Genomic DNA, 25,517 nt, shown 5'->3' with positions numbered 1-25,517 from the left:
AAAGAATAAATAACAAAAAGAAATCTTTTTTTAACATCTTTATAGGAGTATAATTGCTTTACAATGGTGTGTTAGTTTCTGCTTTATAACAAAGTGAATCAGCTATACATATATCCCCATATCTCCTCCCTCTTCCCTCCATTACACCCTCCCTATCCCACCCCTCTAGGTGGTCACAAAGCACCAAGCTGATCTCCCTGTGCTATGTGACTGCTTCCCACTAGCTATCTATTTTACATTTGGTAGTGTATATAAGTCCATGCCACTATCACTTTGTCCCAGATTACCCTTCCCCTCCCCGTGTCCTCAAGTCCATTCTCTAGTAGGTCTGGGTCTTTATTCCCATCCTGCTCCTAGGTTCTTCATAACCTTTTTTTTTTTTTTTAGATTCCATATATATGGGTTAGCATACAGTATTTGTTTTTCCCTTTCTGACTTAACTTCACTCTGTATGACAGACTCTAGGTCCATCCACCTCACTACAAATAACTCAATTTCGTTTCTTTTTATGGCTGAGTAATATTCCATTGTATATATGTGCCACATCTTCTTTAACCATTCATCTGTCGAGGGACACGTAGGTTGTTTCCATGTCCTGGCTATTGTAAATAGTGCTGCAATGAACATTGTGGTACATGACTCTTTTTGAATTATGATTTTCTCAGGGTATATGCCCAGTAGTGGGATTGCTGGGTCATATGGTAGTTCGATTTTTATTTGTTTAAGGAACCGTCATACTGTTCTCCATAGTGGCTGTATCAATTTACATTCCCACTAACAGTGCAAGAGGGTTCCCTTTTCTCCACACCCTCTTCAGCATTTGTTGGCAGATTTTTTTGGTGATGGCCATTCTGACTGGTGTGATGTGATACCTCATTGTAGTTTTGATTTGCATTTCTCTAATGATTAGTGATTTTGAGCATCCTTTCATGTGTTTGTTGCCAATCTGTATACCTTCTTTGGAGAAATGTCTATTTAGGTCTTCTGCTCATTTTTGGATTGGGTTGTTTGTTTTTTTGATATTGAGCTGCATGAGCTGCTTGTAAATTTTGGAGATTAATCCTTTGTCAGTTACTTCATTTGCAAATATTTTCTCCGATTCTGAGGGGTGTCTTTTCGTCTTGTTCATGGTTTCCTTTGCTGTGCAAAAGCTTTTAAGTTTCATTAGGTCCCATTTGTTTATTTTTGTTTTTATTTCCATTTCTCTAGGAGGTGGGTCAAAAAGGATCTTGCTGTGATTTATGTCATAGAGTGTTCTGCCTATGTTTTCCTCTAAGAGTTTGATAGTGTCTGGCCTTACATTTAGGTCTTGAATCTATTTTGAGGATACTTTTGTATACAGTGTTAGGGAGTGTTCTAATTTCATTCTTTTACATGTAGCTGTACAGTTTTCCCAGCACCACTTATTGAAGAAGCTGTCTTTTCTACATTGTATATTCTTGCCTCCTGTATCAAAAATAAAGTGACCATATGTGCAAGGGTTTACTCTGGGCTTTCTGTCCTGTTCCATTGATCTATATTTCGGTTTTTATGCCAGTACTATACTGTCTTGATTACTGTAGCTTTGTAGTATAGTCTGAAGTCAGGGAGCCTGATTCCACCATCTCCGTTTTTCTTCCTCAAGATTGCTTTGGCTATTCGGGGTCTTTTCTGTTTCCATACAAGTTGTGAAATTGTTTGTTCTAGTTCTATGAAAAATGACAGTGGTGGTTTGATAGGGATTGCATTGAATGTGTAGATTGCTTTGGGTAGTATAGTCATTTTCACAATGTTGATTCTTCCAATCCAAGAACATGATATAACTCTCCATCTGTTTCTATCATCTTTCATTTCTTTCATCAATGTCTTATAGTTTTCTGCATAAAGGTCTTTTGTCTCCTTAGGTAGGTTTATTCCCAGGTATTTTATTCTTTTTGTTGCAATGGTAAATGGGAGTGTTTCCTTAATGTGTCTTTCAGATTTTTCATCATTAGTGTACAAGAATGCAAGAGATTTCTGTACATTAATTTTGTATCCTGCTACTTTACCAGATTCATTGATTAGCTCTAGTAGTTTTCTGGTAGCATCTTTAGGATTCTCTATGTATAATATCATGTCATCTGCAAACATTCACAGCTTTACTTCTTCTCTTCTGATTTGGATTCCTTTTATTTCCTTTTCTTCTCTGATTGCTGTGGCTAAAACATCCAAAACTGTGTTGAATAATAGTGGTGAGAGTGGGCAACCTTGTCTTCTTCCTGATCTTAGTAGAAATGATTTCATTTTTTCACCACTGAGAATGATGGTGGCTGTGGATTTGTCATATATGGCTTTTATTATGTTGAGATAATTTCCCTCTCTGCCTACTTTCTGGAGGGTTTTTATAATAAATGGGTGTTGAATTTTGTCAAAAGCTTATTCTGCATGTATTGATATGATCATATGGTTTTTATTCTTCAGTTTATTAATATGGTGTATCACATTGACTGATTTGTGTATATTGAAGAATCCTTGTGTTCCTGGGATAAACCCCACTTGATCATGGTCCTATCAATTGATCATGATCATATCAATTTATTGATCATGATCAATAAAGTAACAGTGTAAACAATGTAAGTTTACACTCCAAACAGTGTAAGTTTGGAGGCAATTGGCAGGTTGGAGTTGAATGCCCTTGGGAATGGAAAGGAAGAAATGAAAAATGGGAGAGTTTGATTAAAAAACGTGTTGATTAGAGATTAATTATATTTGTTATCAAAGTATTAATTTTAAATAAACTACAAGTAAAGGGAATGATTATCAAGAATATGCCAGATCCAGGAATAAGACATTTACATATTATTTTGTTAAATTACTTCAGCATCTATGTGAGGAAAACTATAATTTTCTGATGCTTATAGAAAATGAATTATATTTAAAGAAGATGACAAAGTCAACATTTAGTCACGTTTCAAATCCAAGCTGTCCTACTACACATTCCCTTCTAAAATGACACTGTACTCTCTGTCAAAAGTAGATGAATGATTTGTGAGATTATTAGATGATGAATAAAAGCATTATAACTATAATGATGATAAAGTTTAATGCAGAGTCTACTAAAGTTCAAAAATAATCCCTTGAAAATAAACAATATGAATTTTTATAATAATTAGGTAAATTTTCAATTATTTTAAATAAAATGTTAATAATGGTTAAAACTTTTGAGTACTTCTGCATAAGTTAGGCATAATTTTAAGCTCTTTACATCCTCATATCATCCTTGCAATAAACTCATAGCATAAATCCTGTTATTTTTCCTTTTACAGATGACAAAATAAGGTGCAAAATGATTAGTTAAGCTGTTCAAACTTATACAGGAGGAATGTGGTAGAGGCAAGGTTGGGGTCTGGGCTATAGGTACATTAGATTCTGTTATTTACTGCTGTTTTGACAATATCATTCTTAACAGCAAAGCCAGAAATTATTTTCTCCCTGTAGATGTTGAAGGGACCAGGAATGTAGTGAATCAAGAAGTTAGGGCTTCCCTGGTGGCGCAGTGGTTGAGAGTCCACCTGCCAATGCAGGGGACGTGCGTTCGTGCCCCAGTCCGGGAAGATCCCACATGCCGCGGAGAGGCTGGGCCCGTGAGCCGTGGCTGCTGAGCTTGTGCGTCCGGAGCCTGTGCTCCGCAATGGGAGAGGCCACAACAGTGAGAGGCCCACGTACCACAAAAAAAAAAAAAAAAAAAAGAGTCATGTACCACAATATTCATTGCCACTCTATTTACAATAGCCAGGACATGGAAGCAACCTAAGTGTCCATCATTGGATGAATGGATAAAGAAGATGTGGCACATATATACAATGGAATATTACTCAGCCATAAAAAGAAACGAAATTGAGTTATTTGTAGTGAGGTGGATGGACCTCGAGTCTGTCATACAGAGTGAAGTAAGTTCAAAAAGAGAAAAACAAATACCTATGCTAACCCATATATATGGAATCTAAAAAAAAAAAATGGTCATGAAGAACCTAGGGGCAAGACGGGAATAAAGACAGACCTACTAGAGAATGGACTTGAGGATACAGGAAGGGGGAAGAGTGAGCTGGGACAAAGTGAGAGAGTGGCATGGACATATATACACTACCAAATGTAAAATAGATAGCTAGTGGGAAGCAGCCACATAGCACAGGGTGATCAGCTCAGTGCTTTGTGACCACCTAGAGGGGTGGCATAGGGAGGGTGGGAGGGAGGGAGACGCAAGAGGGAAGAGATATGGGGATGTATGTTTAGCTGATTCATTTTGTTATATAGCAGAAAGTAACACACCATTGTAAAGCAATTATACTCCAATAAAGATGTTAAAAGTTTTTTAAATTAAATAAATGGAATATAACTATATATCTGCTGCCACATTTTATGTTATATAGAAAATATAAGAAGAAAACACTGAGCATAAGAATCGAAACTTTCCAAAATTTTATTATTATTTTTTTTTTTTTGCGGTACGCGGGCCTCTCACTGTTGTGGCCTCTCCCGCTGCGGAGCACAGGCTCCGGACGCGCAGGCTCAGCGGCCATGGCTCACGGGCCCAGCCGCCCCGCAGCATGTGGGATCTTCGCGGACCGGCACACGAACCCGCGTCCCCTGCATCGGCAGGCAGACTCTCAACCACTGTGCCACCAGGGAAGCCCAAAACTTTCCAAAATTGAATATGCATGTAGCATAGGTAATATCACAGTTAACTTTGGATGTCCAATTCTTTTATTTTTAGCCATCTTATAAAAACATTTTTTAAGATTAATATTGAACTGGGAATTACATTCATGATAGAATTTGTTTCTATTTACTTGAGATAGTCTAACATTTGCCTTAAACATTTGCAAAGCAACTCCATGGAGAGCACTTCAGAAGATTTCCTTTAGGCAGGCATTTGAGAATACACATGGACAGTCAGTGTGTGAGATTTAGTCAAGAAAATCACTCTGAAACAAAATAATATTTTAAAGCCACACATCACTTTACATGTACTATTATTCTAGGCTCTGTGAAATATACAGGGTCTGTCTCCAGTCTACAGCTGCAGCCACTGCTCAGGTGTTCTCTGGACCTCATCATGTCTGGAAATGTTCTCACCTTCAAAATCTCAAAATCTGAGTTTCCATTTTCTGATGATAAACCTGTCTCAGCATTTCTCATATTTTTTTAACTCCTACTGAACTTGATGATTGATTTATCATTTGTTGCTATTCTTTACCCTGTGCTACTTTTTGCAGCCGGACACAGCTGTTCTGGCTTTACATGTCTCTATCCAACAAGAAAAAAATAATAGCCTTTTAAGGGGCATCAATTTTTTGTTACTTTAAAACACCACGTTCCTATGACTTTCTGCCACTCCTGTCTAGTAAATCCTCAGTTTTGAATATCTCTCACTGTTAATTCTGCCTGTTTTTGTTGCATAATGTTGCAAAACTAATTAAAGCCAGTGAATGAGTGACCCTGTAATTAATGTCTATATCAGAGACACTTCAGTTTCAAAAGTGAGAGAGGATATTATAAAACTGGTATAAACTAGCTCTGTCTGAGAGAAACAAAAGTAGGCCTATTTTCCCATCAGAATTTGTCTACAGGGATGCTTGGAATTTTCTTATTTTTAAAAAAATTTAGGCATTTCCAGTGTCAGCTTTAAGTTTAAGCTGACAAGAAGTTCAAGCTCAAGAAGTGAATTCCTCTGTCTCATCCCAAATTCAGTTCAACCAGAATCAATTCCTTTCTCCTTCCATGAGAAGACTGAGATCTCACCACCTCAAAATATTTCTCTCTGTCTTCTTAGTCCTTTTCTTTGTCTGAGTTTTTTAAAAAGTTCTTCAGTTCTTACTCAAAATTCTATTCATTGTTCTACTACTTCTTTGGCTTTCTTTTGAGGTCAGAGCAGAGGGTTGAGGCTGGCTATCATAATCTCTTGCCTTTCCTCTTCTACTAATCCCAGCCTCCCAGGAGGTAGAAAATACGTCTTTCCAACCCACAGACCTAGGCATTATCTAGGAGTCCCTCTTTGGTTTTATATACATTTTTTCCACACAGGACTTGCTCATCCATCATGATAGATTCAAGTGAGACTTAAGCAACTGTCACACCCCAGCCTGCTTTCTACAGATGTGTTGGTTGATGGATAAAATTCTTTTTCCCAGTGTTCCTACTGGAAGTAGTTAGAAGGTCCAAAGTTAGAAAGTTCAAAGCTGAACTTATTTTTTCCATTGAGCCTACAAATTTTACTAGTCCCAGTGTAAAAATCACTACATGTCCTTATATTGTCATAGTTGTGAAACCTTGGGTCAGTCATAAATGGCCCTCTTTTCAGTATCTCCAGATAAAATTAGTCACCGGGTCTTGAAGGTTGCTCTTCCACCACACTTCTCACACTTATTACCAAGGTGTGCATTATTATTGATATTCTGTCAGATATCTCCACATAGTACTTCTACCAGCTTAACCTTAAAGCGTAACTCTGATCATTTCAAGCCACTGAGCTATTCGAGAACTTTTTACATTCCTTCTCTTGGACGCTGTTGTACATACAGATCCCTTAGTTTGCATTCATGGCTTTTCTTTCTCTGGCCTCAAAACATACTCCCAGTTGTTTTTGCTCTCAGTATTCCATTAGCCAGTTTGGATGGCATGCTATTTCCTAATTGCGACCAGAATGGTCATTTTGTTCCTCCCTCTAGGGACATCTTCTGTTGAAACTCCATATTCTTAAGGCCTTTATCGTAGTCAGTATCTTCCATGAGAAATAGTTTACTCTCCAACCAGATGTGAATTCTCCTCTCTTTAATCCCCAAGTTCTTACTATTTTTACTTTTCGTCTCATAAATATTATTTGTGTACTGTTTTATCCTCCTCATAGAGTATTATTTTCTAAAGAAAAGGATGTATGATTAACCCATGGTTAAAACACTAGGACACCATTCTTCCTTACACTAGTCAGTCATTTATTGCTTGTACAAATGTGACTATTTGATTGTAGTAGAAATATGTGTATAACTGTCATGTAAAAATAATACTAGATCTCTCTGCAAAGTTGTTTTCAATAATCAGGTAGTAAGTGTCATTTTACTTAATAAATAGTTAAAAGGATTGATGCATGAAGAAAGTACAGGATTTATTCACAGATGAGTCCCAGTCTCTGTTAGAACTTGAAAGAGATACTAGGTCCTTTATACTCCTCTTTCCCTGTTCATTTTAAACAGAGCCCACCATATGCATGCAAACTGCTGCAATCATTCATTAAGTAGATTCAACCTCTCATTTTCCTTAAATCATCGCTGATTTGAGCTTACTGTTTTCTCAACTTAGGCCTAAGAAAACTATGGCCAGTTATTCATTCTCTACTTAACCTAAAAGTGAACTATATTTCATTGCTTGTAGGATGGTATGGGAAATCTGAGAGTCACCAAGAAGGGAATCCGACTTGAAGGTATATCTGAGTTTCTACTTCCATTGTATGTGAAAGAAATTCATTCCCGAAAGGTATGTGATACTGGCTTTGGCTTACTGTAAAAGATAATTTAGAGGTTATGTTTTAGCTTAAAATAGGAGGACAGATACCCCTTATCTCTTCAGTATGCATTTAGTTATTTTAAGCTAAAGACTTATTTGAAGGAATCAAAACAATGAAACAATTGAAAAAACAGTGGAGAAGTTAGTTTCAAACTGACAAATTAGAGAGCCATTTCGAATTCAACTGCAGTGTTGCTTTTGTTAGTCTATAAAATATGCCCTTCTGTTTTCAATGGACCTTAAAAATCCAGTTATATTAATTCCAAAAGGGGCATTTAACATATTTTGAGTAATTTCTGCAAGAACCTTGACTTGAATAAATGATATTAATTCAATGTATTTTACATCTTCTCAGCTTTAACAGACATGCATTTTCTAAAAGAGGTGACAAGAAGTCTTAGTACAGAAATTAACTTTATTTCTGGATGTACATTATTTAAAACCAGTAAGAATATTTATTCTTTCAAATGTATGTGTGTATGTGTGTGTGCTATGTGTGTTTTTTCACCTAGCAGCATGCTAAAAATCAAAACATTATAGCTTAGACATTGTTCATTTTGGCTTAAGTGTGTTATTTCTCAGAAGGTAGTATCTTTGGTACATCAGAATCTCATTAGACTTTCAAATATAATAGGCTTTCCCCTGGGATATGTGTGTATGTGTGGAAATAAATTTAGTAAAACAGAATAATTAGAAAGATTGTTATATAAAATGTGGAAAGATTACTAACCTTATTTCATAAATATGAAAGTGTATTTTAGACTAGAATGTTTTAATATTAGCAATATTTTAGCAAAGGAGTTGCATAGTAAGCCAAAATTTTATAATTTGCTTCGAGGCTATTTTTCCCTTAAATATCAAAATGAACACAGAACAAAGGATTCTTTTTCATAAAAATTCTAATTAGGATAATTATATTAAGTTTAAATTTTATTTTGTTATGTGTGAACTTGCAGAGCTTCCTAATATACTATACTGACTGCTACTCTGGGTACTGGAAATTTTTTATTAAGATTACTTTCTGGATTTTGGTCAGAGAATAAATAATACAATAGACACATGTATGAACACCTGACCTTACTGATTAAACTATCAAAACTAATTAAACTTTAAAAGTTTGTTTGGTGTTCTTGTTTGATTTGATTGTTAGGAAAACTGAAAAAATACAGCATGCTTACACATATTAGCATCTTCCCTTTGATTGGAAGTTATCACCACTCCGTTATTTTCTGGTTCCTTCTTGTGTTTGGCACCACTAAACAGTTTCATATTTGAAGAAATGAAAACTCATACTTGGAAATAAAAACAGTACTTAACATAGGACAAAGGTGAGAGTCATCATAAGCAGGAACTTCTTTGAAAATGTATCCTATTGATAAGTCTGCGGATAGCAAAAAAAAAAAATAGATTTATCTTCAAAGCCATTTTAGACCAATTTGGAGCAGCTTCCTGGGAGTACAGTTTAGAGAAGGATTGTGAAGCCCTCTGCCAGCAGGAGGGTCATAGAATTTACCTTCCTAGTAGGAACATTTTTGAGAGCAAGCAACAGGTGTAAACGAGGATACTCCTGGGAAACGGGGATGTATGTTCACTCCAACTAGGGACCAAATAAGAAAGAAATCACTGATATTATAGCATTAAAATGGGAGGTGGTGGCAGATGGGCTTTCTAACCTTTATCCCTGGGAAAGTTCACAAGCATTTCTAAAACTCACCGTATTGATGGAAATCTAAATGCTCCCTTTCACATCCCCAGTCCTGTCGCTTCTCCTCTCGTTATCATTTGCCTCTCAGTAACTGTGAAGCATGATACAGCCCAGGCAGGTGGCCGCATGTTCCATCAGCAGTCAGACGGGAGGACTGGTTTGAGAACGGAAAAAGAAGGAGACTCATTTATTCCTTGGAAACGTCTCTACCCACATACCACAAAAAAATAAATATTTAAAATAAAGAGAAATATATCTTTTATAGGCAGTCCCCATATTAGGATTCTCTTGTCCATGAATGCATGCAGTTGTTTTTTCTCTGCCGTGAAGTTTATTCACTGTTTCAAAAAGCCAGCCACAATGTTCCTAAGCCTTAGTTTTCTCATTAATAAAGTGAGTTTGGTAGAAACTTATCAAAATACGTGATTCTTAGGTTAAGAAAGAACACAGCAAATTCAGTAATACTAGTAGAGATGAGGTTTTATATTATTTTTTAATTCCACTTAGTTCAGTCTTTCCACACATTTTCATGTATTCAAATGTTTTTATGATAAATGTCAAAATTCCTGTAGGTAAGATAAGAAAATCTATTAAATTCAACAGGTACTTACAAAGATTCAATTAAGCTGAGAAAAATAGTAGTGTACAAACAATTTTTATTTGTGCAGATTTTTTTCCTGCAGTTTTGATTTGTGTGTGCGTTTTCCTGCACTAATGCCAGTGTATTGCCTTCTTCCTATTTAGCCAGTATTCCACTCTGAAATAAAGAATTTTCTTATTTAAAATTATTTTCTAGGTATTAATTTAATCCTATACATGGAAATGTAATACATTTCTATTGGTCAGAAAATGCAGTTGCCCACAGACACACACACCTAGCCTCCTTACTTAATAAACCATGGGCTGTTTCTATCCTACAAGCTAACTGTAGGGTAGTTGGCTGTATCCACCACCAAATTTCTATAGATATTTTAAATTCTATTATTATCCAATGCAGTTTACTCTCTTATTCATGCTTAAAAAAAAAAAACAACCTTTTTAAGTGGTTGATCATATCAGCACACAGAAAAACATATTCTATGTTTAAAGTATCTTAGAATTCAGTGCATCTTCAAAATTAACATTATTTTCAGAGAGTAGGTACTCACTGAACATTTGTGAAGTTAAATATATAGTTTTCTTTAGATACAAAATATTCAAAGAACTTGGGATTTGACCTTGCATATATTATAACATTCTGAATGGGTCTTTAATGCATGTGGTCTAACTTTAGGTTAAATATTTGAAGTATCAGGAAATTAGGACTTGTAATCACCAGTTTTTTAATGTAATTGAAAAGTTTCTCAAGGTTTCATGAATTCAGAGTGCTCAGGTGGTTAGATTATCTATATTTCACTGATTGTTACCAGAAAAAAATTGCATCATGAGTTCTCTAGGACTATCTTAAGTATTATCCAACTTCATCTGATATTAGCTGAATCCCTCTCTTATTTTTTTCTGTTTAAGGATCCTCAGTTAAGGTGGTACCTCACTATTGCCCCTCATCCCAGCATCCTGCATGACAGATTGATAATTGTGTCAGGGGGATGGCTACCAGATAATTCCAGTTCCTGTAACTCCACAGCAAAACAAAGAAATCTGCATTTTTTTTAGGATTTCTGTGTTAGCAGAGCTGTGAGCAATGTTCTACCCTCTCTTCACTTCTAGTCATTTCACTTGGCTTCAGAGCTGTGATACTAACTGGGTTCTTGGTTACAATCAGTTTTTCATCTCCTGTGTTCAATTCTTCTTTATAGAATTCAGACACAAAGCCATGGAGCCAGGCAAGTTCAGCAAACCTCTTCCCTGGTTACACAACATGATAAATCTCCTGACCCTGTGTCCTTCAGCTACCTTGGCAAATCTCCTCTATGCAGGTTTCTTTCTCCCATGCAAACCAATCATAAATAGATATCTGCAAGCTTCTATAATCTTTTTATTATTATCATTCTTATTATTTCACATTCAGATGTTTAATACTGATGAACTTTATTATTTACTGTAATGTCTTTATTCAAGTTAAAACAGACACACGCACACAAATCATCCCAAAATCTTTACACTCAAGAAAAAAAACCTGTTAACATATGGTGAACATCATGACAGTCATATAATTATGTATTTGCACAAATAAAAAAGATAAATATATAGGGAGACATATACCTGCTATTTATAATTAGTATATTATACATAATTAAATAGAAGAAACATAAACTGACATAAATTGGAAAGAATTGCTGACCTTAAACATTTGTTTACCACAAAAATGTTTTTTTTTTAACTGTCTTTATGGTTAAGAATAAAAGACAACGAAAACCATTAGGAAGCTGGATGCATTAGCTCCATGTTTTCTTTTCAGACAGTGTTCATTAACTCCCTGCAGTGCAATTTGGGGTGATTAGCTTCCCTCCAGTTTGTCTTAACCCCTATTCATTTTCAGGTTTTTTTGATAATTATATGATTTTAACTTTGTCAGAGTTCATAATATTTACACTCTGTTCTGTGAATTTAATTGCCTTGGCACTTTGGTCTTACTTCACAATACAGATGCCTGCCATTCTCACCACCAGTCCTTTTTTTATGGATTCTCCAGGACTGAGTTCATTATTCAAATCATTCTTCCCTTTCCTGTATTTCACTGTTAATTAGTTTTGTGTGTTTGTTTGCTGATACTTGAAATATTGCATGCGAAAGGTATCTGACTGTTGTCTTTATTCTTTTCTGGAATGTTATTAATGGTTCATCCCTTCTTTTCCTGTTTGCTCATTGCTCTGTGGAATTCTAGCACTGAATATTGCCATAAAAAGTCTCAGGAAAGTCTGGTAGTTTTCTCCTGTTGATGACAGGCACGTTCTACCTGGATGTCTGATACATTTTTGCCATTTCATTTCTTTCATTTCAGGAACGTTTTCTATATTATATCACTCAATATCTTTCACTTACATTTGTTAAGGTTTTCAGAGAAAGCAATAATTCTTATGTTTGGATCTTCTTTGTCCTCCACAGCTATCATAATTTCTCTAATTATTTTAAACTTTGTATGTTTCCTCTGAATACAAGTAAGTTATTATCTAGAGCAGTGGTCCCCAACCTTTTTGGCACCAGAGACCAGTTTTGTGGAAGACAGTTTTTCCACGGACCGGGGTAGCAGGGGGATGGTTTCAGGATGATTCAAGTGCATTACATTTATTGTGCACTTTATTTCTATTATTATTACACTGTAATATATAATGAAATAATTATACAAATCATCATAATGCTGACAGGAGGCAGAGCTCAGGCGGTAATGCAAGCGATGGGGGGCAGCTATAAATACGACGAAGTTTCACTTGCTCACCCACCGCTCACTTCATGCTGTGCGGCTCAGTTCCTAACAGGCCACCTACCGGTACCAGTCTGTGGCCTGGGGGTTGGGGGCCACTGATCTAGAGTCTGTCTCTTCTCTGCCATTAGTTTATTTTTCTCTGTATGAATTTTGCCTTTGCTCTCTCTAATTCATGTATTTTATGTATAAGGGTGTTGTTTCCACTCTCAGAATTTTCCTTAGGTCTACAGTCTTTTAAATCTTTACAGGTTGTTTTATTGTCTTCGAGCTATGGTTTTATTAAAATCCAAAATTTTAAATACTAAGACTTAAGGCACTTTCCTTACCTAGTTTTCATTATCCCTAATGAGTACAATTTGAGGTAGGAAAATTACTTTCTAGCAACTTTGTTTGTTTCCCTTGAGAGATTGTTGATGGGAAGGGGAAGCTAGACTGTGAGTAAATGCCTTGTGCCAACCAGACTTGGACTCTGTTAATACCATGGGTCTAAGTGGCCCTTCTTGCCTCTGTGGATTTCTTCTAATGACATATGCAGTCTGGTAGGTTATTCCAGTACTGTCTACTCTACTACCTTCTTTCCTATGCGCAGAACAGTTTATTTGGGTTACACTTCTCAGAAATATGCCAACATTCGTTCTTTTCTTCTGGGACATGGGTGAAAATAGGGCAGGGATACATACTATATGCTACTATGAAGTAATCTTTCTTTTCTTGGCTTTCACTTTTTCAAGTTTATAATATAAGCTTGTATCAAAAATTGATGGCTGTTCCTAGAAAATTTTGATTTTTAAAAGAAATAATTTTTGTTTAAGTTGTTAAGTAGTGAGGGAGAGTTTTTGAAACTTTTCTGTTTTGATGTATTGTATTAGGTAGGATCCTTCCTTCCTCCCTCCCTTCCTTCCTTCTTCCTTTTCTCTTTTCTTTTTTCCTTCCTTTCTTCCTTCCTTCCTTCCTTTTTTATTTCCTTCATGACCAATAGCCCCCAATACCATAATTTGAATAGTCCATTTTTCCCATTGCTGTTTTGTAGTACAACTTTCCTCATATACTACATTCTTAAATGTACATAGATTTTTTTATGGCCCCTCTATCTGTTCTATTGATATATTTGGACTAAAACCAAACTGTAACTTTAAGGAACTGTTACAGCAAATTCTTTTTTATTGCTCTTTTTCAAAACCTTTTGACTATTGTGCATTTTTTCTTCCAAATGAACTTAATAATCAGCTGTCAAGTTTCATAAAAATTCCAATTGGAAACTTAATTATGGTTGCATTTAATTTGAGAAAATTGACATCTTTATAGTTTTGAGATTTTTCTGTCTAGAAATATGGCTTCTCTCCTGATTTTTTTTTCTTTTGAGAACTTACTTTGTGTTGCTCAGGAACATTTTTAACATTCTTTTTCATATAAGCATTACAAGTTTCTTGTCAGTCACTTTATGGTTCATATTGCATATGGGAATGGGTTCTCCATTCCTTTTTCTCTTCACCTTTGTGCTTGTGGAGAAAAACTGTTCCTTTGGGTGTTGTGAATGTAAGCTGGCCATTTTCTTGAAAGTTTTTCATTCCTATTATATTTCAAATCATTTTTGTGGCTGTTCGACAGATAATGGTTTTTAACACTAGCTAACATTCAGCATAGAGTAAATTTCTGAAGTCCAATTCCTGGCTTCAAATCCTGGCTCTGTTACTTAGCAGTTGTGACTTGTTACCTGATTTTACCTCTCTGTGCCTTACTTTTATCATCTGCAAAAGTTCATCATAGCCCTTAATATTTTTAGGGACTAGAGTGTTATGGTTTTTATTAGAAGACATAAACGAGGTAAAACCTTTACCACAGGGCTTCCCTGGTGGCGCTGTGGTTGAGAGTCTGCCTGCCGATGCAGGGGACACGGGTTCGCGCCCCAGTCCGGAAAGATCCCACATGCCGCGGAGCGGCTGGGTCCATGAGCCATGGCCGCTGAGCCTACGCGTCCGGAGCCTGTGCTCCGCAACGGGAGAGGCCACAGCAGTGAGAGGCCCGCGTACCACAAAAAAAAAAAAAAAAGAAGAAGAAAAACCTTTACCACAGAGTCCAACACAAGAAACAGTATTGCTTATTATTTTTAATTAAAGCCAAACATTATACTAAATCCTTTGCATATTTTTCATCCTTTGCATATATTTACTCCTCACTATGTGATGAGTATTATGATCAAAGACAGTATATTTTAAAAGTAGAATATAAGGATTTGATAACACGTTGCAAATGGGATGTGAGAATAAGAGAGAATCACATACGATATCAAGGTTTTTTGTTCTGAGTAGTCACTATTAGCCAATTTGGGGCAAAGTAGGGAGTGGGGGAAGATTTTGAGCACAATTTTGGAGCTGATAATTTTGTCTACTAGAAGAGCAAGCATTTCAAGTTAGCAGGTGGCTATCTGAGTATAGATTTCATGTTGAGGTATAAGCTCGAGACACAAATTAGAAACATTTTTATATCAATATTTATATCTATCTAATTTAAATACATGAGATCAGACAAGAATATCAGTAAGTGTGGATAGAATACTGAATATTCTATCTATAATCACTATAATCCATCATTCTATTATTGAAGAGTTTGCAAAGAAGTGTAAGAACCAACCACAGACTAAGAAGGAGAGATTGGTGAAGTAGTAAGAAAACCAAAAGAGTGTGGTATCCTGAAAGGAAAGAGAGGAAAGTGTTTCCAAGTTGATAGAGTGAAGAACTGTTTCTGATGGGTCAAGTAACATGAAGTCTGAAAATCCATCCTTCTATTATTAGCTTGATTATAGTCTAATGAGAAATCAACGTTTTTTCCATATTTTTATATATCTATCAATGTAATTTTTATTATTTCTCTCATTTAATATATTCAGTGGATTCCATGAAAAGATATCTAAATGTCAAAGCAACAACCCTGTGAGGTGAACAGAGCAGATAATTTTATTGCCATTTTGCCGATACTTCACCTCAAGACTTAGGTAATTTAAGTGATGTGTCCAAGGTCTGAGGACTCAAAAGTGAGCCAGAACTCACATCTCAAGTCATTGCTTCTTGTTCCATCCACCTCGTCTTTGCAAAAGTTTCTTCTATAGTTGTCTCTCTGTAAATTGTAGACCTGCTGTTCTAAATAATTAATGACTGTAAATATTTACAGTCTGACAGCACTAGAAATAATAGGACTTTAAGTTCCTCATTTTTAAAAAATTATTGGAGTATAGTTGATTTACAATGTTGTGTTAGTTTCTGCTGTAGAGCAAAATTAGCCAGTTATACATATACATACATCCACTCTTATTTTGGATTCCATTCCATATAGGTCATTACGGAGTATTGAATAGAGTTCTGTGTGCTATAAGAATAGTAGTTCTTATTAATTATCTATATTATATATATAGTAGTGTGTATATGTCAATCTCAATTTATCCCTCCCCCCTTTTACCCCTTGGTAACCGTAAGTTTGTTGTCTACACTTGTGACTCAATTTCTGTTTTGTAAATAGCTTCATTTGTACCATTTTTTTAGATTCCACATATAAGTGATATCATATGATATTTGTCTCTGTCTGACTTACTTCACTCAGTATGATAATCTCTGGGTCCATCCATGTCACTGCAAATGGCATTATTTTGTTCTTTTTTATGACTGAGTAATATTCCATTGTATATATGTACCACATTTTCTTTATCCATTTTTCCATCAGTGGACATTTAGGTTGTTTCCATATCCTGGCTATTGTAAATAGTGCTGCAATGAATATTGGGGTGCATGTATCCTTTCAAATTACGGTTTTCTATGGATATGTGCCCAGGAGTGGGATTGCGGGGTCATATGGTAGCTTTATTTTTAGTTTTTTAAGGAATCTCCGTACTGTTCTCCAAGTGGCTGTACCAATTTATATTCTTCAGTTTTGATGAACTTAAGCTTCTGTTATATTTAACAAACATCTACAAATAATTAATCTGAGCCTCTTTATTGAGGTTATGTGTACATGCTGGTTAAGGAACACTAGTAGTGAATACAGAAAAGATAACACACATTTGTGCAACAAAGTGCTTTTCAGTGTTTGTAAATTCAGACATCTTTGGTAAAATCCACCCAAAGTTGAGGAAAATATCTAAATACAAGGATAAAAATGAATAATTATATACAGTTTTTAAGTGGTTCATAAATGCCCTTCAACCATATGTCAACAGATGAAAACACTGAAACCACCTATGTAACTACTCATTATAGTTTAATAATCCTGAACATTAAACTTTGCAATTTACAAAGCATTTTTATACATATTACCTTAATTCATACTGCTATACAGGAGGAGATATTGTCTTCATTTGCATATGGCAATTTAGCTGTCTCAAGTTGTGCAAAGAGAAGTCTTAATACTATGACTCAAACCTAAATTCCCCATTCTGATTCATTGCTTTTAAACAAGTCACAAAATTAAAAATTATTGCAGGTATAAAGGAAGAATATATCTTAGGCAACTCTATAGATAGTCTCATTTGACCATTGAAAAATTTTATTTAAAAGGAAAATTAAAACCTTTGAGCTATCAGAAGATACATTTTAAGTACTGATTAAAAATGTGTCTTATTACTTGTCCAAAATGAAAAAATTATCTTTCATTACCAAATTAAAAAAATTGTTTTAAACAATTCATTGTATTCTCCAGAGTAAATTTTTTACATATTCTCCAGGAAATCTATATTTCTATTTCTGTGTATGGTGTTCTGGGCTAGACCCACAGAAGAAAGAATGTGAATAATTTGAATGCAATGAATCTTGTTTTAAAATAAGACAAAAAAATAGCATGGTAGGAAATCCTCATTAAGCTAGGACATGGTTTGATGTTGCTAAATATATAAGTGTAGGTGAGCTTGGTTATAGAAATGCAGTAATCCATGGAGTTAAAAAAAAAGTAGGAGGTTCTAAAAGGAATTCTACTTACCATATATTTTTTCCAGAGATGATACTATTGTCCTCTCACAGGTGTTGTCTGTCACACACTGCAGAAGCCTTACAAAGACGTGAAGATTCCCTCCTTACCTCAAATGTAGTAGTTCTTATAAACAAACACATAAACCAATTACCTGTAGTGTCCCATCTCATTCTCTACCAAACACACACACACACACACACACACGTACACACTTAGCCCTACACTTACTTCTTCCTCCAGAAAAGATGTGAGATAATGAGATAGCAAACCTAGAAGAAAAGGGAAGCACATTAATTTTTATTTTGTAGTTCCTTGTCCTTAGAGGTCAGGCCTGAGAACTGAGTATGGAAACAATCTTAGTGACAATATTTTTACTTTCAATTGGGCCTTCCCTACTAAATAACTCTCCATGGGTCAAGTTTGTATGCTTCCATATGAAAGCATATGAGCTGTACTTTGAAGAATGATTGAGATTTTGATTCTAAATTAGATAATTTGTGAGCAAGGAAATAGTTTATAGAAGACATAGTGACAGTTTTTTTCAGGAAAAAGTGAGTAAAACAATTTGGTTTGATTGAGGAATCCTGTGAGGTAACAGTCGAGGCAAGCATACCCCTGTGGGTGTTTCAAGACTATCCATGGGGTAGTGATGCATGGAGATCTGTTTCCTGCATCTCAAGTTTCAAATGCACTTGTTCCTAAATTTGATCTGCCCAAGAATGACCCTGTAGCTGCTACTTCTCTTTCTTCCAACTTCTCTCCCATTATCACGTCCATTATTTATTTATTTATTTATTTATTTATTTATTTATTTATTTATTTGCGGTACGCGGGCCTCTCACTGTTGTGGCCTCTCCCGTTGCGGAGCACAGGCTCCGGATGCACAGGCTCAGTGACCATGGCTCACGGGCCCAGCCGCTCTGCAGCATGTGGGATCTTCCCAGACCGGGGCATGAACCCGTGTCCCCTGCATCAGCAGGTGGACTCTCAACCACTACGCCACCAGGGGAGCCCCGTCCATTATTTTTCAGAAGTAACAGATAACTGTCATCAATCCTTTGTTTTTACATTAAAAAATATATTGCTCAGGACATAAAAAGTTGAAAATGGGGGATGAGTGGTTGGCTAAACAAAGTGGGAGTATGAGGACACATTGCACCTGAATTAAAAGTAAAAAGAAAGATAGATAGATAGATAGATAGATAGGTAGACAGATAGATGTAAAAAAGTAGAGAGAAGAAAGTATTAGTTGCTAGATAAGAACAATTGAAGGAGAAGCCTATCCATCCAGGTTATATGGATGGCAAAATCCTCTGTCATAGAATTATAAATCAAAAATAAGTTAGTTATCATGGGGTAATATTAATACATTTATTTGAAATGAAACATTCAAATATTTTTCTGATAGAAAGTGAGGCTGGGTTTACTGATGAATTAGATTATATGGCAAACATGTTCTGTCATTTGGATAAGCTCAATGCAGGGCTCCACAAAGTTGGAGCATTCTACAAAATATATATTAAAATACATATATAATATGTGGGGTCAGCTATTTTATCCCTTGCAAAAAACAAACTTTTGATACCAAAAATATTTCAAATATCAGCTTAAAAATATTCAAGGACATATAGTTTAAAAAAATATTTTAGGAAATGACAAAAAAATATTTGACAAACATGGATATAAAGGAGCAGAGAAACATTGATTTGGAATGCACCTTAGGGCTTCACACATGCAGGGTTTGGATGCTAAGGAATTTGGAATTTATCCTCAAGGCAATGAAACTCTAAAGTGCCTATGTTATCTTACATTTGCTTAGTTTACTATATGTCAAATTAATGAAATGCATTTTTTTTGCAAATAACAAAAGCTCCCCACTCTTTCCCCTTATTTTGGGTTATTGCATTTTAATGTGTTAGATAATCATGCTTTTAATATTTCTAAGAGTGATAGAAATTTTATTAAAAAGCACTATACTGAGTCACAGATAAAGACATAATGTTTTAAAGTATTCAGTATCTTAATACTAAAATTTGTTACTCAGTTATTACAAATTAAATATTGTTTTTAGCTGGATTGATGGTTTATAAATGATTTGTAGATATGGGACTGTTCCATCAAATAAAATATTATCAAAAACTAAAAGCAGTATAAAGCAAACAGATGTAGAGGCTGCCTGATCTGTGATAGGAATCTGAAACCTTTCTAACTTGAAAAACACTGGTTTTTATCTTTAGTCTTGTCCTACACTTTACTCATTGTACTCTCTGTAGAGCTATTATAATAAAATTCAATCACAAATATTAATACTATAACTACTTTACTGTCCATATTTTATCATAGGAAGCTTCCTCATCACTGTAAAAGCTTGTAATTTATTATAGTCATGATTTTGCATTTTCACATAGTTCCACCATACCTCTCTGATTTTTCTTTGACTTGCATTAATAAAAAAAAAAGGAAAGATTTAGGGTATAATCTCTTCTTGTTAATTTTCCATCTCCATAACAATTGAAATCTCTTTTGAAGTAATAAACAGCCTCCTATAAATCAGAATTTGCTTTAAATAAGCACATCTGTGGCAAAATATATAATCTTTATCACAAACTATGAAGACACATCAAGATCCTGAAATTCCCAGGGATTAAGAAAAGAAAGAAAATACTACATTCAATGTAATTTTGGTTTTATGATTTTATCATTGCTAAGCAACATTTTCATTACAGTGAATCCATATGTTGCCTTTGATCACCTTGCTTTTTAGAAAGTTGAGAGATTTATATCCTGCAAATTTATTGAATTCGTTGATTAGTTCCAACAGTTTTTCAACTGCGTCTGTAGTATTTTCTATATGTAGCTTCAACTCTTGTTCTATATCCTATGGATGATTCAGTTATATCCATAACATTTCTGTTTCCGGGGGACTTAAGTCCTCTGGCTCCCAGCTTCTGTCACCATTTAATTTTTTTCCCCATATGACATGAAAGTTCTTTCCTTTGCCATGATATCTACCCAAATATGGATCTCTGTCATTTCCTAGATTTTCCTACTTTTTAACTCTCTATAACATGCACATATATTCACACATAATTCTTTCTTCTGTAAAGATTTCACTAATGTCTTAAGGAGATGGAGTGTTTGCATTGTGGTATGCAAACCATTTTAAATGAAATGTTAGACATCCTATTATTTAAATGTATTTTGTCATATTGCTGAGTCCTTCTTGTTCTCTTGTCCATCCTCTTTTTCTCTTTCCCTCCCTCTCATAATCAACCACCAAAAAATTCTTTCATCTATGAGAATAATGTATGTATTTCTCTATAAGAAAGGAAAATAGTTGGGAAAATGCCCATCATTTTGTTAAGAGAATTTAGATCAGATAATGGAATTAAACATAAAGACAGGAAACAATTTAAACTTAGTTCCCTTTGTGTTTTTTAAATTATTACAACATGCATATATCACAGGACAACAATTTTAATTCAATTCAGGGCCCTAGTTTTAACACTGTTCCTCAGAGCCAAAGAGCATCTTGTAATTAATTATCCTTAGTTACAAAACTAAAGAGGAAGGAGTCTTTCTTGCTAAATAAAGTTTAGGTCAACCTCTGTAATTTAGGAAAGGAGAAGAAAAGGAGAGAGCAAATGAAAATCTAGGAAGAATTAGAGGTATTTTTCAGATTCTGTAAAAAAGCATGCGGCAGAAAAATATTCAGATTTTATTTTCATGGATTTAAGATATGCAAATAAAGGTTCCGAACTGGTAAAATTTACTTTGTTCCGCTGAACTGTTTCTTTGACACTGACACCAGTCTGAAGCTGAATTACATGTTTCTAGCCTTCAAGTAGGTTACAAATTATTAATCTTAAAATTTGAATGAATAGGAAATAAGGAAAGAGACAGTAAGAGGAATAGTTAATTAAATGCCATATTTTTTGTGTCCCATATTCACTACTTCCATTTCTACTTATGCTCTAGTTGTGAATAGTAAAGTAAGTTATTTTAGCAGTATTCTTTTACTTCCCTGATAAAATATTTGTTAAATTCATGAATTTTCTTTTTCTTATTTCATGAAATGCAAATTACTGAAAATATTCCCCTTCAATATATTTCAGGTGTAATTAGTAACTATCTGCCATTTCATTTCTTTCTAGAAAGTATTTGAGAAGTGAATTATTAAAACAAGCTGCTATAAAGCTGCATCGTCTTTTTGTCTTTTATACTCTGTACGTGTGGAAGATAAAAAAGCAATTTAATACCTGTTTGTTTGTTTTACTTCTCTTCTATTCTTTTTCTAAGTTTAATTTTGATCTGATACTGCAAATTGCCGTATTTTTATTGTATCCTGAAGTAGGAAAAGAGGAATTTAACATAATTTATGCAAATGCCTTCACTTGCTTTTTTTTTTTTTTTGCTGTACTTGGGCCTCTCACTGTTGTGGCCTCTCCCGTTGCGGAGCACAGGCTCCGGATGTGCAGGCTCAGCGGCCATGGCTCACGGGCCCAGCCGCTCCGTGGCATGTGGGATCTTCGCGGACCGGGGCACGAACCCGTGTCCCCTGCATCGGCAGGCGGACTCTCAACCACTGCACCACCAGGGAAGCCCCACTTACTGCTTTTTTTAAAAAAATCAGTACCAGTGTAATACCATGCCATTCTTGTCCTCTTCATCTATCTATGATTTGCAATAAGCATCCCATGTTGTATTTCACTCAGCTTACCATACTTTTGCCATATTGACTTCTTTTGATCATCACAAACCAAATCAGGAATTTAGAATAAAAATACTCCTGAGCATGCTGGGTAGCAGAGATTATCAAAGAGAGAACTTAGGAGATCATCCAGTAAAGTAAAAGACTTTTGTAGAGAAATTAATTTTAATATTTGAAGTGCTTTACATTTTATTTGGAGTAATGTTTAATTAGCTGAATAGTCAATCAAACATCTAACCTTGTATATTATTTCAAAATTAATGAAATGAATGCAAAGTATATAGTTTCTATGGGGAAGCATAGAAAATATTATTTTTTGATTAAGAATTTTATATCATTCTATAATGTCATCACATTTAACTTGTTATTTTGCTCTGATCATGTTTTGTAGACTTTTTTGGTTGTTATGATAGTTATGAAAAATAGTTGTATAAAAACAATAATGAAGATTGATCCAGCTAGCTTTCGCTGCAAATTAAAAGCTTCTGCTCAAAACTTAATAGGTTAGGGCTTCATGCTTTCTTGAAGCATGGGCCTGTGAGCCATGGCCGCTGAGCCTGAGTGTCCGGAGCCTGTGCTCCGCAACGGGAGAGGCCACAACAGTGAGAGGCCCGTGTACCACAAAAAAAAAAAAAAAAAAAAACTTAATAGGTTAGAACAATACATTTTTATGATTCCCCTCAAAGTTGTGAATAAGAAACACTAGGCTGTTTTTCTAGTTTGTACTAACTGGCCTGGGGCTGGCTAATCTAGAATGTCCTCACAGGCGTGTCTCGGCTGGCAATGAGGGCTGAGATGGTACACCACGGGGTCTCTCCTCCTGTGGGAAGTTAGCCCCAGCTTGATCACACGGTGACAAATGGTTCCCAGCAGCAAGAGAGGGCAGCCCCAACATGGTGCAAATGCTTCCCAAACCTCTGCTTGTGGCAAGTTTGTTAACATCCATTAGCCAGTAAAAGTCACAAGGCTGAGCCCAGATTCTAGGGCTGGAAAGTTGACTGGTTCCTGGTAGAACAGTAGACACTTCACAAAGCAGCGTACAGCAATGGGAGAATGTGTGACCATTTTGCAAACCAACACAAAGACTCATTTCTTGTCTTAGTAATTTAATAGCCTATTTTTATTTTGTAGTTTATCAGTCGCACTTTCTATGAATGATTGAATTGTGTACTTATGCATTTGTTTAAAAAGTGAACATTTTTAATTAAAACTTAAGGAGATTTTAATTTAAACTTATGGAGATGAATTTTTTTCACTTAAAATCAGATAAAATTCCTAGATTTTTGCTATTCTATCGTATTTCAGAACTAAGAATAACATTTGAAGATATGGACAACCTGCTTATTTGAGTTATTTTGAAAGCCTTAGTTTTGGGGCACTGACTCCTGAAATTTTAAAATAAGCAATATAATTATTAAAATGTTGGATCCTGTGATCAAATCAACACATGTAATTTATGTGGCATTACTATGATTCATAAGGCATCTATCAGGCTAATCATTATTCATCTCTTTGAATTTATGTGATTATGTTGTCCTTATGATAGTAATATTGGTGGATTATTTGTTGACATTGATTTCCCTCTGAAGGTTTATAGCTTGGCTTTATATTATATTAAGCACCAGCAGATAAGATATATGTCCACTCTATTTTATCTAGACTCTTTATACAATAAAGCACCCTAAGCTAGGATAGATCATTATAATATCTTGTATGCGCTACTTGTCTCAACACTTGATTTAATGAACATTATAGATTTTGATGTAATCACGACAGTTTATCTTTCCTAAATTATGATTAATTGAAAATTTCACTAAGGCTACAAATCTCTGAAATTTGATTCTCTTTTATTTTTTTAATCAGGCAATGTCTTATTACTGTAATATAAACAAATTAGATCCGTAATTAATGTGAGAATAGTTGTACTATTTCCAGAATGGTTACAATTTTCATTTTACCCAGTTAAAATAACCCTAAAGTTTGAAATTATAGCCAAAGAGAACATTTATTAAATACTTTAGCCACTTTTTTAGGAAGTGAAATAAATCCCAAGAAGGATGATGCATTACCATAGCAATGGGATGTAAAGCCATATAATTATGAGATATATATTTTTTCATTTTTTCTGGTATTAAAATATTCCTATTATTTTCATTTGAAAATGATTTGTGGCATCATTTATAGGGGACCTTATGATTTTACTATTTCTTTTTTCACAAATGTAAAACCATGTTAAAACTATAGCAGACTATATGAATTGTCATTTTCATTATAGTGTTTCAGAGAAATACTAAGAATAAATAGGAAAAAGAATAAATGATAGAGTGGAAATGAAAATTTCACTGTCTTAGAAATGTGTTTAGAAAAGAAACTGTAACTATTTGGCCAACTAAGGGAATAATTTCTATTAACAATGTAGCTATAATGCAACTCCATTTATTATTCTAGTGATAAAAAATAACAGTCTCTAACATTATTGTAATTACTAAAAATGATTGAGTCAATAATGAAATGAACATGAAGAAATACTTTTTTATTTTTAGAGTAAAATATTATATTCATTGATATTTTGCTACTGAATGTAATTGGTTCTCCATTATTTCCACTGACAATCAAGAGGACTCTGATGTTTCAGGATGTTTATGTGTTCTGCTTTGTTGGAACTTTTTTAGAGTCATTCAGTTGTAACAAAAATATATATGTATTTGGAGCATATAATTTCAGTGTGGCACTTCTATAAGTCCGCTGACTCATTGTTCATTCAAGCAACATTTGCTTTTCCATATGAGTATTCAGAGTTTATTATCAGAGGACTTCTAGCCTGTTGAATGTCCAGTATCTGTGTGAGTGTGTATAATATTGGTTTTTAAACAAACCCATGTCCTTTTTAATATTTAGAATTTCTAATCTTGATATTTTGTTTCTGTGTGAAATAAGTGAAAAATTACATTTTATTTTTAAAGTACCTCTATCCTCTGTATTTACGTTATTCCCCTCATATATATTTTAGCTAGGGTTAATTAGTTTCCCTTATATAATACTTCTTATTATGGCTTTGCTTTTTAGCTAATTTGAGAATACATTGAGGTATATTATACCTTGCAGATGCTAGTTCCAAAATATGTGTGGATATTTTAAATAAGTTTGTTTTAATTTATATTTAAGAATTTTTCACTTCCCAAATTATCTCAGACAAAAGTGGCCTTTGAATGCCTCATAGGGTTAATGGCCTTTGATGAGGGTTTTATAAGATGATAGATAGAAAG

The 25,517-nt window shown here is 34.7% G+C and overlaps 1 protein-coding gene across 3 annotated transcripts in view; it reads left to right on the top strand.

The window, feature by feature from the left end:
* Positions 1–25,517, top strand: part of SGCZ (sarcoglycan zeta) — a gene marked incomplete at both ends in the record, with an annotated part of 869,709 nt that overhangs the window by 699,357 nt on the left and 144,835 nt on the right. For 2 of the 3 annotated variants that reach the window (XM_079726476.1, XM_079726474.1), the window contains one exon: positions 7,387–7,488. The exons of the other annotated variant lie outside the window; for it this stretch is intronic. In XM_079726476.1, coding sequence (XP_079582602.1) covers positions 7,387–7,488 — 102 coding nt within the window. The remainder of the gene's footprint in view (positions 1–7,386; positions 7,489–25,517) is intronic. 3 annotated transcript variants of the gene reach the window in all.

This window comes from Hyperoodon ampullatus, assembly GCF_949752795.1.
Source record: "Hyperoodon ampullatus genome assembly, chromosome: 20".
NCBI classification, from domain to species: Eukaryota; Metazoa; Chordata; class Mammalia; order Artiodactyla; family Ziphiidae; genus Hyperoodon; species Hyperoodon ampullatus.
Note: the sequence above shows the minus strand (reverse complement) of the source record. Positions and strands in the feature narration are given on the sequence as shown.